Raw genomic sequence first — 13893 nt, 5'->3', positions numbered from 1 at the left:
CAGAGAGACAAAAAACCCAACATATATGTTCCATAAGCCTTTAAAAACTCAGAAGAGAAGGAATTCCACAGGCAGAATTCCCAGGAGTTACATTGCTCTTCAGTAAGTTTGAGCTGGAAAGGCTGATGGACAGAAAACAAAAAAGAAATCAGGAAAATAAGAGAAGCTGAGGTTTGGGATTTCTGATACTGAGGAAAACAAGAAGAGGAAAAAGGTTTACTTACCACTGAGGATGAAAAACAAGAAGGTGGAAACAATCATAGGCAATCAAAACAAATATATTCTGTCATTTCTAAGACAGACATTTACATCATGCCCATTTTGCTTAGCTTATTCATTATGCCACTTCTTAAGGGATCATCTCATAAGATCCCTAGCATCAGACAGATGAAGGAATGACAAAGGACAGGCTCCAATGCAGCAACCAGTGATAATAGAAAAAAAGTGAGAACAAGTTTGGGCAATACCTGATATATACTTGAGATAAAAATGTAATAAACTGTCTCAGTCTTAATCCCTATCCAGTTACATTTTAAGACTGAAGAGCCTATAACTTGTAGTTCCAACAAATACAAGGATTCCTAATATTTCTCCTAAAGGTATTTTTCTCACAGGTTTTTTTTTGGTTAAGTACGTATCTCACCATGCCAGGCCCTCCCTAGCCATGCATGATATTACATGACTTCCCCAAATAAAATAGATTAATGCTCTTCTTCTAAGCTCTTTGCTTTTTGTGTCATGAATTCCCTTTTTTGTAGTGTCCCACACAGCCTGTTCTTACAGCAACACTGTACCAGTGGGATCCCATCCATGCAAACACACTGAACCATGCAAGATATCAGAAGAGTTATGTCAAATCTCCTTATAAGCTGGCAATACCTACTTCACCTCCAGTCACAGCTTCAATGCAGGTATAAGCAATAAAACTGACTGTAAAAATGGAAACAAATAACAGCAACCCAAGAATGTAGGTGAAGCAGGGACTACCAAGATAACAAGAAAGAAAGTCTGATATACCACCTTAAAATATGAAACCCTTGCAAGGCCACCTGACTTCTCTAGAACTGATCTATTCTAAATGTCTTTATTTTTACCACTGGAATCTTCTATGACCTCCACCAGGCAAAGCAAGCCCAAATGAGGCTACACAAATCACCCACTTCCCTTTGTTGGTCCTTCATTTGTTGCAATGTTTTCCTTTAAAGGAAAAAATATTTGGGTCATGGCATCATAATCAAACCTTGTGGGACAAACCCATTTTTATAGTACAGCCAAAATTAATTTGACAAGCAGAACATCCACAATCTAGTGAAACTGCAATTGGCACACTGGGGTGGTCTATCAGATGAAACTATACTTCATCAAGCCTATTTTTTATGCATAGACATGCAATGTACCTTCTGAGGAACCCATTTGGTGGGCAAATAGATCTGCCTCCAAAGAGGAGTTGCTGCCATTTAGCACAGAAGGTGTTCATCAAACACTGTGAATTTCTCCAGGTTAAGCTACTGCATGGAGCTTAATCACTAACTAGGGGCTTGTTCAAAGCCATTCAGCTGAGAAGCACAGCTGTAATGGCTCACAAAGTATTGTTACAGATCAGCTGCACATCAATTAAACCCATTAGGCTTCAATGCACTCAGCTATCACAAGGGCTTCCTATTTTTGAAAAGAGTTATTGTAAAATCAATCCATCTGAATGACACTGAAACTCTACCTTCTTTACTCTGTGGAAATGCAGTTTTCTATTATCTCTCCAAATATGACAGAGAAGAGGGGACATTATTATTATAAAGTGCAGTTCCAGCTTAGAAACTGTAAAAATAGCACCTTTCTGTTCAACAGATGTGCTCCCTGCTCTTGGTTTCTGTGCTTCACTTTCACCTGATACAAATGAGCATAACATTGCACAACCTAGGAGATGACAATGCACAGCAGCCATGGTGTGAAAGTATCGGTATCCTAACAACTGCTTATTCCTCTTGGTGGCCACAAACTCATCAAATTCTCACACAAACCAGCTCATTCCCATGAGAATAAATTGGATTCTGTTTGATACAATCAATAACAAATATGCTTACCTTTTTTCCAAACCATGATGGCACTTCGTTGGGCAGAGCATGGGTTATGCATCAGACAAAGAAACAGCAGTTTCACCCTGGTCAGAAAGAAATGCTTAATACAAAGAACTGTCATGCTAGTTTCAGTCACTTTAATGAAAACAAAAAGTATTTCTACTCTTTATGACTTTTGGGGGACTGTAAGGGGTACTAAGTCATAATTCCCCAAATCAGTAAAAATACCTGAAGCCATAACATAACAAGGCACTAACCAAGGAAAATTCCAGCCTCTGTCTTAACTACTATTTTTATTTTTCAGCTCCAGATTGTGTGATAATTTGATAATTTGCATCCACATAGGCAGTGCAAGGAACAGAGAAGAGTACTCCTCCCTTTCAGGTAGCTGTGCACAGCACTGTGGGAAGACATTTCCTTCCCCTTGCACAGAGCATTTTGAGATCCCAGCTCTACAGTGGAATGGCTTCTACAGGAAACATGCAGCAGAACTTTTTCTCTAGGTTTTAAGGCAGTCCCTAGAATTAAGAGAATATTGAACCCACAAGTCTCTCTTACAGAATGACTGCTGCCCTGTCACTATTGGGCCTCCTCTGTTTTTTTTGAAAAGAGTGAGCTTTCCTCCTCCCTCCAAAGAGCAGTTGGAAGTGTCTATTCTCAGCTGCTATATCTACACTATGGATCTCAAGTGTCTGGAGTTATTTTCCTGCAGCATACAGCAAGGTCTTTGGACAAAGAAGGGTTTCAGGGTGCCTTCTGTCTTGCCAGTAATGCCAGCAGGCTGTGTACAGCTCAGGTTCCCCCAGGTAGTCTGTATCAGATCCCATTTTCAAACACCTAATTCTTGCCATGCATCGCACACAATTCATAGACAACAGTATTTTGTTCTTTTCTTATCATCCTAAATAACCCTTATTTATGCAGGCATAATTTTTCTTTGATCAAATATTCGTCCACATACTTGTCTTACAAGATCTTAATACTTTCTACCAGGTTTATGTATAGCATTCAGTAAATATGTTAAGTATGAAAGAAAACCTCCAAAGGCTCACAGGAGAAAGGGGAACAGCTATTGTACATGTAAGTGGCTCACTGGAGCTAACATTACAAGCAGATAGAAATGGTACAGCTTCCTAAGCTCTCTCTATCCTTTACTTTCTATTTTAGGTTTGTATACTTACCCAGGCAAACAACTCTAAACTCCCTCATTATTCTCTTGGGATGTGTAATTATTGGTTTGTCTATGCAATTGAAGAGAAATCTCTTTCTGAACACATAGTAATCAAAGCATCACTAACCATGCTCTCTGTGGCAAAGTGTACAGAATTTTTTACTCTATTTTCCTGCCTCTGTAGAGAACAAGCATGACATTTGAAAGGGATCAACAAAGTTCACACATATTGGACACTGTGTAACGTTTTGTGGGAAACAGAATGAAATCTAGACATAAAAATAGATGTGGTTTACTTTTTCATAGAAAATTCTGGACTCAGAAACTGAGAATTTATTCCAATGTATTATAAAAACTGCTTTCACCTTTCACTTGTAGGTGAATATATTAATATCTATAGAATATATATATATATATAATCTATATATATCTATATATATCTGCAGATTACTTATTCCTCATTAACTTGCATGAATCTTTACCCTGGTATTTTAGTTTTTACCCCTGATAAGATGGGGCAATGGAACAGGGCATGCAGGAGGACAACACAGAAGGCAAAGGGTGCTGAAAATATTAAGTGAAAGGGAGAAATGTTGAGAGATAAAGGTTGCAAATCCATAAATCGGCCTTTATTAATTCTAGTGGTCACAGGATCACTTGTTATACTGTGATTCTCTGATTGCTTTATAACTAAAATGATGAGATAAGCAAGATTTTATGTCAATTTATGTCATTATGCCATGGACAGATATATCTGCATTCCTCTGTTCTCCTCCCTTAGTCATAGAAGCATAAGATTAGGTTCAACTTATATTCAGCTGTAATCTATGGTTTGGCTTTTTCCTAGAATACCCATGATATTAAGACTATCACATTGACATTTGAGTACACAGGTCTAGCAAGCCTCATCTGAAACATTTCTCTCTGCTTTTCAGCATTCACAAATATATGCTTATTGCTGATTTTAATTAAGAACTGCCTTAAAGTGAAAGTTGCATTTTTCATTTATTCTTGTAACCAGTGAACTCCATGGACATTACAAATGTGTTTCAGTCACTCCACTTTCCATTAGGATTGGTGAGGGCGTGAGTCTGAAACCAACATGGCCCAAATGAAAGTAATTGGTAGGGCACATAACCCCACCAGAAGAATCAAACATTTCACTGGAGTAAATCTTGCTGTAGATACTCTGCTGATGAGAACTGCATAGTTTTGAGTTCATATGAGACCAATTCAGTTACACTGCCTAAACAATGCATATCCTGCCTCTACAACACATGTAAACAGTGATAAAGGCAAAGAATAGTCTTAATTAACAGGTTGGACCCCTTTTTTTGTACCCTGTGAACTCGAATCAAACTGACAAAAACAATGAAAGCCTAGAAAAATACTGGGAGAGAGTCGTCCAGATAAGTGGAAGGTGGCAGGGAATGGAAATCTGGTGATGTTACTGGAAATTTTTCATGTCAAAATGTATTAGCTTGACCAATGGAGAACATGTTTCCTATCCAGTAATTCCCATAATCTTTAAAGGACTATAATGAAGACACAGAGAAAAGGAGAATGGATTTTCAAAATTAATAAGAATCCTTCATGGTTCTTTAATAAATCAACCTAAAAAGCAGATGTAGTAAAACTTTAATTTATAGCTGTGATTAAAAAGCCTTTAATTGCCTATTTTTATAATTTCCTTTCAAATGTTCTTTGGGAAGTACAAGAATTTGATTCCACTGAGACATGTGTGCAAATGTTCAATTCTAGCAAGGACCTTGAACTTTATATGACCCCTGGAAAATTGTAATTATTTTTTCTTTGCATGATTTGTTGAGCTTTCATTTCTTCACTGTGATGATCAAAAAAGCTGTAAAGTAAATTGAGCATAGGCTCTGGAGCCTGAGGTAATTATGGAACAGTTCACCCTTCTTCCAGTTAGCTGAGAGTCCAGTCCTGCAGTATCGTAAGAAAGGAGAGCTTGAGTTCCCATACCAGGAAGAACTGAATCAGTTTTACAAGGAAATTAATAGGGACCGGTCTTAGAAAACCCAACATCGCCATCTATCGGATTTCTGTTCTGGGTGAGATTCACAAATACTAGAATCCAGCTGAGTTCCCTGGATTTTACACACCGCAAATTCAGCCTCTTTAAAAGCAAATCAGCAAGACTTAAGGCAGCAAGAGAACCTAGATACACGCTCTTAAATTCCAAACAAGTCTGTTCCTGAAGTGATGAATTCCTCAATCAGAGTCTGTTTCGTCATAACATTTCTTTTTACAGTAAAATCCATGAAGCAAAACTGGTTGTCAAGTTTACAGAAAAAAGAAGTCAACTCACAACATTGTTTTGGGAAGAAACAGGAAAAAAATTGAAGGGTAAAGAAACTTGCTGGGGGAAAGTATTGAGATACAGACTCTGTGACTTGACCTCTTCAGTTTGTGCCCAGCTCAATAAAAGTGCTGTAATATAAAAGTGTTCCACTTGAGGGACTTTGTGACTCTGGATTCTGCTGCATGCCTGCCCAGAGGGGTAGACCCAGTCAAACTGGGGACTAAATTTGAACAACACAAGATAAGCCTTCCATTGCTGAACTCTTATTCTAACATATCTACTTATTCAGGATTATATGTTCCTGGTTTTTTTCAGCAGGTGTTCACTTAAACTATGTGACACTTAAATCAGTGCTCTGAAAAATCTCTTAGCACCAAGAAGATTAAACAAATGATACTGACTCTTCATTCTTTGCTTATATGCAGTCTTCAGCTATTCATACACTTCTGCTTACATCAATGAATTAGAGGTTCTAAAAGATGAATTAAAGCCCTATAGCCTCCTGGTTCAGTGTTTGTTACTAAAAGGTGTTTGAAAATACTGTAAGAGGACATGCTGTTGTATTTTCCAAACATAAAGAAACTTAAGAACACAACAGTCCTGTAAGGAAAGTTAAAGTCAAAAAAAAAAAAAAAAAAAAAAAAGAGAAAATGATACACAGAGACAGTAAACCAGCACTTAACCTTAATGACCTTAATGAATTTACATCATAGCAGCACAGAGGAGCAGTTCCACAGGAGACAGATTCAGGGATTTTCACTGAGCTGCAGCTTGCTCAGGGCTAATCCTGAAGTGCAGCCAGGATGCTCAAAGGTGATTCTGCTAAAAAGGACTCCTAGGGACATCCCCATCTTTAATAAAGTAGAACCATGGGAAAGCTTGTCCTTGTCACTAGGACATTAAGGAATGTCACCCTTTACACATAAAGGAATAACCACCTTTTTGCACATAAAGAAATAATCACCCCTAAATCAGAGTAGGGAAGTAGGATTGCATCTTTTCCCCTATGTTGTGTTGGGAGGAAAGAAGCCCAAAAAACAGAGTAGACTCCAGTTAAAAGTTCATGAAGTTCCAAAGCACCTCCAGATCAAAGGAGATGCAGATAGTAAATTCATATGGTAAAATTTGTTGATTTTTCTCAGATTTCTTGCTATGAAGTCGAGAAGATAGTCTACGCAAACATTCCTGGCCCTGGCCACAGTTGGGAGCTGTGTGGAAGCTAGAAATTCCTGCCTCATGTGGAGGTAATATCTTCCCACCACTCAGCCACAGCAAAAAAACCCAGGTGCAGTTCCTGTCTTTTTTGCTGGCAAATTAATCTCTTTTTTTGGGAAGTTAAAGGAAAGCTAGCACACCACCTTTGATGTGTTGTTGACCCCCAATGTCCAGAATTATTCTTCCCAGTCCAGTTCCTTCTGTGGATGAAACACAGTAATTTATTCAAACATCTGTGCTCTTTGCACAGCCAGAGATTTAAATAGCATTTTGGCAAATTCAGAACTGCCTGGATTGATTTTGCACCACAGCTGTAATTTCCCTCTCCCTTTTTAAATAACATGATATTTAACAGGGCAGTGTGAAGGTTCAGGATTTTTTTTCCGTAAATCAGAACACATTACACAGTACTAGTAGAGCAGCAGAAAAGCACATTTCTGTGGGCTAAATCATTGCAGCTGGGATGTTGTAGAATGCTGAATCTCCTTTTTTTTTTTTTTTTTTTTTTTTTATATCCAGAAAGAGGGGAAAAAAGCAAGCCATTGAGCTTCTTTTTGCTTTCATTTTAAGTATCCATGCTCTTGCCAAGTAACTGCAAAGTGTTCCAACCTCTCATTAATGTCCCCATCCATCACTGGCACTCAGTCATCAGAAACGTTCATTTAAAAGCAGTGATCAAACAATAGAAGACCAAAAAAAGAATTTGCTATCTATCTGAGTCTTCAATTGCTACCCCAACTTTGAAATGTCAAACATCCCTTCAGGCTTCAATTGAAGCCTCGTGATGTCAGCTAGAAGAATTTCAGAAGTCAGGACACATCTTGAAATATTTCTGAAGACACATCTCCCCCTCAGCACCCTCAGATGGGATAGATACACTTCGGTCCATTAATGGAGCTCTGCCAAGTTTAGTACTCTCTTAGTATTCCAACAGTGGCCAGTAGCTCCTAAAGTGCTGATATGGATTTAATAGTCAGCATATTTCCTCACAGTATGAGGGTAAAGGAGAAAGGGAAACCCTCTCAATTAAAAATTGATTAACTTTTGTTTTTAAAAACCTGTGTTGTCTGAGAACAATCCTTGGCTATGCCTTACTGATTAGAACCTAACCCAAGTCTGAAACAACCTGTGCAGTGCAGGGGCTTTGTTGTTGTTGTTGTTTTCATGTTGTTTAGGTTTTTTGTTTGCTTGTTTTTTCCTTAAATTAGAGCTCTTTTAGAGGAACACTTTAATCTTTCTTCAGGATTTGCTTACTGAAAAGCTGTTTAGAGCAAGGAAAAACACTTAAGAATAAGTCTTAACTGCATGAGGACTTGGCATAGTGATTTTCAATAAAAAGGAATTGCTTCACATGCTTTTGACTTCACAACTGGTGAAAACTCAGTTTTGTTTCAAAATTTGGGAATTAGCATTTCCGGGGCACGTGAGCAAGGCATGCAAAGCAAGATGAAAGTGAGTTTTCTTGCTGTTCTTAATTACATAGAACTCAGTCTTTACCTGTCACTGTAACAGAAAAAACAAAGCAAAGTCCATACTGGAAACAAGCAATTTGTGGTGCCTTAGGACACAGCTGTCACCTGCACACTAAATAGTCATAGAATTATAGAAAGTTAATGGTTGGAAGAGCCCCTGAAACATCATGGAGTCCAACCCCCTGCCAGAGCAGGGTCACCTACAGGAGGTCACACAGGAACCCATCCAGGTGGGCTCTGAATGTCTCCAGGGAAGGAGACTCCACAACTTCCCTGGGCAGCCTGTGCCAGGGCTCTGCCACCCTCACAGTGAAAAAAATTCTTCCTATTATTTATACAGAACCTCCTGTGCTCCAGTTTACAACCATTACCCCTTATCCTGTTATAAGTCACCCCTGAGAAAAGCTTCAATCCACCCTCCTGGCACTCGCCCCTTACATATTTATAATCACTGACAAGGTCACCCCTCATTCTCCTCCAAGCTGAAGATCCCCGGCTCCCTCAGGCTTTCTTCCCCGGATAAATGAACCGCTGGGTTCGGGCGCTGCAGACCGCAGAACCCGAGCAGCTGCTGCAGACGCCATTCCTCTTTTTGCCACCACTCTTCCCAAAGGGCTCTACCATCCCCGGCACTCCAACCCCTCAGGAGCCTTCAGGGGGACAGCCCCCCCAGAGCTCCCCTCCCTTAGCCCACACGGGGCTCTCCCCGGGGCTCCAGCCTTCCCACCTCACCCTCAGCCCACCAGACGGCAGAACTCCCCCTTCCCACCTTCTCAGAGCCTCCAACAACTCGCCCGGACCCGGGGGGGGCTTTCAGGGCTGAGGCAAAAGGAGTCTCCCCCCCTTCCCCTCCATTCCCTTCCTCTCCCTCCCGGGGCTGCTCCGCTCCCGCCTCTGCCTGAGGCGCCGGCACGCGCGCACCCGCGCGAGGTCGAGTCCCGACACCCCCCAAGCTCCATCTTCCTCCCTGCCGGACTACAACTCCCAGCAGCCCCCGCGCGTCCTCCCCCTATTGGCTGTCGCCAGCCGGAAGCGCCGCGCGGGGTGAAGGGTGAGGAGCGGGCGGAGCGCGGCAGGGAAGGAGGAGGTTTCTGCTTGGGGTGGGCCCGGACCGGACAGAACCGCACCGGGGAGGCGGTGGGGTCGGGTTTGGGGTTAGGGGGGCGGCGGGGGTGCAGCCTGGCCTCTTATCTCAGGGGGCGGGGTAGGGTTGAGGTGACAGGGCCGGGGACGGCCCCCTTAGGCCTGGCGCTGGGGGTCGTGACGGGGCGAAAGGGGAGCGCGGTGCAGTCGGGGGGTTCGGGGCGAGCATCCCGGAGGGGTTCGGAGGGCTGTGGGTACGCAGGTCCGGGTGACGGAAGTCCCACTGCAAAAGAAAAGCTGTAGGGTAGGGCTGCGCCGTGCCGTTCATCCCAATCTGAGCTGTGAACTCGCTTGGTGAGGGGCAGAGTGAGCTGGGCCCGTCTCGCTGTGTTGAGTGTAGGACAGGCGTGTGTGAGGTGCTCCTTCCCCTGATGGTGGTGTCAGCAGTACTTTTAAGTGCTTTAGAGATTTAATTTGCTGACAAAGCATTTACATTGGTCTTACCGAGGTTTATTTCTTTCTCATTTCTAAAAGTCTAGCCCCCCCCCCCCCCTCAAGGAGACCAACATGGAAGAGTTTAAAGATGCAAGTCCACCTGAAGAGTTACTTGATCACTTAAAGCTTTCTGATCAGAAGTCTTCAGAGACTGGCCCCAAAGATGCACAGAATCCCAAAAACGTTGAAAGTGGATATGCACCATCTTCAGCCAAAGATCCCACAACAGCAGATGAGTGTTTCCATGACTGTCATGATTCCTTTGAGGCAAAAGAACCTATGCTGGATGATGAAGGGAATTTACAGAATAATGAGAATAGCTCAAGGAAGCAGACAGAACTAGATGAAGAATATTTACTAGAACTAGAAAAAGATATGCCAGAGGAAGAAAAACAGGTAATCTAAAGCACTAATGCTGAATACAAAAAAGATACTTTCAGTGCCATCTTTCTGAATTATCTGTTACTGGCATAACAACAGACCTTTAAAACTCTAGTTTAAATGTTCATAATTTCTTCTTTTAGATAATTTTTTTTTGTTAGCTTTCCTTGCTGTACTTAACCATCACATTCCATTGCAGATTTTTGTCTTCTTTCACCACAGTGTAAATGTAGTGTGACTCAGAAAGGCTATAAACAAAGGCTATAAGAAGCAAAAATCTCGTTTCATGTTATTTAGTTTGTCTGCATTCGTTGTTTTCACCTGATTAGTTGCAAGGTGCTTTTCCAAACCTCAGAGCAGGTTTCAGGATACTTTTATTTTCTGAAAGCCTAGTTTATGTAACATCTTAAATATCTCAGAGCCTGGAGATTGCACAGCCTCTGTGGGCCCTGGTTCTAGTGTTCAGACACCCTTATGGTGGCAACTCTTATCCTTGTATTTAATTAGAATTCCTTTGTGGGTGTTTGTTTGGGTTTTGTGTGGTTTTTTGGTGTTTTTGTTTGGGTTCTGTGGGTGGTTTTGGTGTGTTTGTTTGTTTGTTTTGCTGATTTTTTTTCTTTTTTCCTCTAAAGAAGTATTATTGGTATATTTTATAAGCACTGCTTATAAAAGCTTGAGAAATCCAGAAAGTAGAGGTGAAATAGGAGCTTACAACAGCTGTTACAGCTATGGAAGTGGACCTCTTGCATTATTTTACCCTGCATCACTTGGCATTCTCTGTAGTTCAATCAGGGGGATGGGTCTTTCCTGAATTGCCATTCCTACCTGCCTCATAGTAGCTGGAATTCATACTGAGCTACAAATTTTATTTTATTTCTATTTTTTAAAAGTGGAACATTATTTATATTTTGAATATGAAAGGAAACTGTTACATAATGCAGCTTTTAAGAAAAAAAAATCTGCAGTTACACTGTACATCCATGTCTTCAGAGTTTTCTGAACATTTTTTAATGACCTCCCAGTTACTTAATAGGTTGTCTTTAACAAGGGCAGCATGATGTTTTTAAAATTTTTCTTTTTAGTAGCTGGACAAAATGAGGCAGAAATAATCAGAACTTGTTTCTTTGTTTAGGCTGTGACCAGGCAGTCAGCAGCACCGCTGCTTTTGCTACTTAGTGGCTCCTTGATGGGTTTGTCCCGACCCCCTGCCTCCCTCACTGTGCCACAGCACCTCCGTGTGAGTGTGCAGTGAACCGGTTACAGGGAATGGTGCAGATGAAAAAGAATGCTGTATTTTTAGATCAAGGGCAGCGCTGGTAAAAGGAGAATCAAGTGGCAGCCTTGTGGTGGAAATGGATTTTATTCACACTACTTGCATAAATAAGAAAAGCTTCCCATGATCTGGGGTTGCAGTCCCAGCTGTAAACTGGAACTTCACACCAGCTGTACTGAACTGTAAGGAGAGTTGGCTGCTAGGCCCTCCACAAATCAAATTTATGGAGTTACACCTTAATAGTTTTTATTTTGTTTTTTAACTAAGCCAAATGTAATGTTTTAGCAGCTTTAATAAAATAAGCTCTTTTGAGTGATGTTCTGCAATAACTAAGCCGTAGGATATAAAGTCCCTTACTATATTATGGAAATGCAAGGACAGATTCTAGCCCTTACACTGTGTATTTATGCATATTGTGTGTGCAAGCTTTTGCTCTGCATAAAAATTCTCACCCATGCAGAAGCTGATGCAGAGACCAAAGTGAAAGAAAAAGTGGTTGTGTATTTTCTCTCAATTATATTTTGAGAGCACCATACAGTGAAATTTTTAAGCAACAGGAATTGCTTCCAGGGAAACAGTACCAATACTTTAAGAAGTCGTCTCTGCACAATGAAGCAAAATTAGAACTTGAAGACACAAGCCTGCAGGAAGCTTTCTTAAAAATAGATGTAGTGGTGTAGAGCCTGGTAACTTGCCTGGACTTGCAACACTGAGCTTTTTAAGAATTAAACAGCCAGAGACAAAATTCACTTTTACAAGTGTTTGTTGTTGTTTCAAAAGCATGTGGACTGCTGCCTCAGCAGAGGCACTTAACAGTAAATTGCTTTTGATGCATTACAAACAGATTTTTCTGGTTAGTTGTCATTGACAGTGATGGCTTTGACGTTGGTGTAGTCTGCAGAATTAATCAGAAGACACCCAACAGCTGTTACATGGTAATTGTTTCAGTCTGACCCAGTCCTCTTCTGCAGGGACACCCATTAATTATGAGTTCATCCAGCAGCAAAATTCTGAATCCCTCATGCTTTTCCATTATGACAGATGTTGTCTTGTTCTTTCAGCCTGGTCTGGCAAAGACTTAAGCACTTGGCCTGGTAAGCTTTTATTTTGGATATGGAACACTCATTTCTAGCTGCTGTAAGATCCTGGAATAAGTATCTAATATTCCTCAGAAGCAGTGTTGTTCTTTACACTGTTGCATGTGCATTAGAGCTACAGAACACAGATCTCTGGATTCATACTCAACTTCTATTTTAACACTAGGAAATGTGTCAGCAAGACAAGGAAGATAAGTCTGTTAGAGGAGATTCTTAATTAGTATCTTGTTAACACATGTATAAGAATGAAATGCAACTGATCTTAAAGTATTTTTGAGTTATACCTGAGATTTTTTCAGTTCTGGCTTAAAGAGGAAAACTTGCCTTTTTTTTTTTTTTTTTTTCTTATTTCCATCTGTCCAGCGTAGTATAATCTTGACTCGGGCAAAGTTGCTGTTTTTCCTGTAGTATTTACAAAATAAATACTAAGGTACAAAACAGAAGATGGAATACAGCACAGCAAGTCATATTTTGGAGCAGTCCTCAGGTACTGATCACTTGGAGACTGTCTCAGAACTCTTTCCAGGAAGAATTATGGGGTTGGGCCAAAGAACACAGGTATTAATAAGTGAGACAATCCAAGTGACTATGCAGCAGTAAAACTTACTACATAAATTACTGGCAAATACCAATAAAGAATACATCTTTTGTTAACAGTTCACATCAGCAGTCAAAATTCTTTTTATAATGATAAAACTTGGAAGACAGTTGGGTTTTGAAGACATCACAGTGCAGTCCTGTGAAATATAATAAAAGGTGATCACCTTACCCAGATGACTTTAATCACTTGAGTCCTGTCTACACTACACAACCCAGACTAAATAAGCTATTGTTTTGGTCAAATTGGAGAAAATTACTAAAACTGCCCTGTCTTGTGGCCTGCAAAACCATCCTATGGTATTTTCTGAGTTTATCAAAGCTTGGAGAAGTACATTTGAGAAGTGTATCTGTAGCTGCCAGAGTAATTAATTCCAACTGGTGTAGAGAAAAACCTGTATAAAATCTGGAATCAGACTGTCTCTCTCTGAGTTATAGTTCTTTGAGTCACATTTTTAAACAAACATAGAAATCTTTTTCTGGATGGCAATTTAATACAGTGAAAAAGTATATTTTCATCTTTCAGTGCTGCTACCTGATGTTAGTACTTTTGCATTTCTCTGGAAGATACTGATACTGTCAAATGGCAACCTTTTGACTTGTGGAGGTGATGGATTGCATGGCCAGCTCTACTTCTCTGCCTCAGGTTGCTGTCTCTGGAACAGGAATGACTGAATGGCATCTATTGTCACTCAGAAATTGTCGCAG

At 40.5% G+C, this 13893-nt stretch overlaps 1 protein-coding gene and 1 long non-coding RNA gene across 4 annotated transcripts in view; one reads left to right on the top strand and one right to left on the bottom strand.

Annotated features, from left to right (window-relative positions):
- Positions 1-5969: 5969 nt before the first annotated feature.
- On the bottom strand, positions 5970-9233 carry LOC139802851 (uncharacterized). 2 transcript variants are annotated; one of them, XR_011728805.1, is made up of 4 exons: positions 9181-9233; positions 8292-8371; positions 6931-6987; positions 5970-6172 (listed from the first exon to the last, which is right to left on the bottom strand). It is a non-coding gene; the product is annotated as an uncharacterized lncRNA (long non-coding RNA). The 2 variants fall into 2 exon arrangements; XR_011728804.1 differs by lacking the exon at positions 9181-9233 and adding an exon at positions 8992-9065.
- Positions 9234-9342: 109 nt separating this feature from the next.
- Positions 9343-13893, top strand: part of TTC1 (tetratricopeptide repeat domain 1) — a 28298-nt gene continuing 23747 nt past the window's right edge. Inside the window, exons 1-2 of one of the 2 annotated variants that reach the window (XR_011728944.1) lie at positions 9343-9401; positions 9882-10233. Coding sequence is in view for 1 of the 2 variants with exons in the window: in XM_071759153.1 (XP_071615254.1) it covers positions 9910-10233 (324 nt within the window). In the remaining variant the exon portion in view is untranslated. The remainder of the gene's footprint in view (positions 9402-9881; positions 10234-13893) is intronic. The other variant, XM_071759153.1, reaches the window with a different exon arrangement.

The sequence above is a fragment of the Heliangelus exortis genome, chromosome 15 (genome assembly GCF_036169615.1).
Source record: "Heliangelus exortis chromosome 15, bHelExo1.hap1, whole genome shotgun sequence".
Taxonomy (NCBI): domain Eukaryota; kingdom Metazoa; phylum Chordata; class Aves; order Apodiformes; family Trochilidae; genus Heliangelus; species Heliangelus exortis.
Note: the sequence above shows the minus strand (reverse complement) of the source record. Positions and strands in the feature narration are given on the sequence as shown.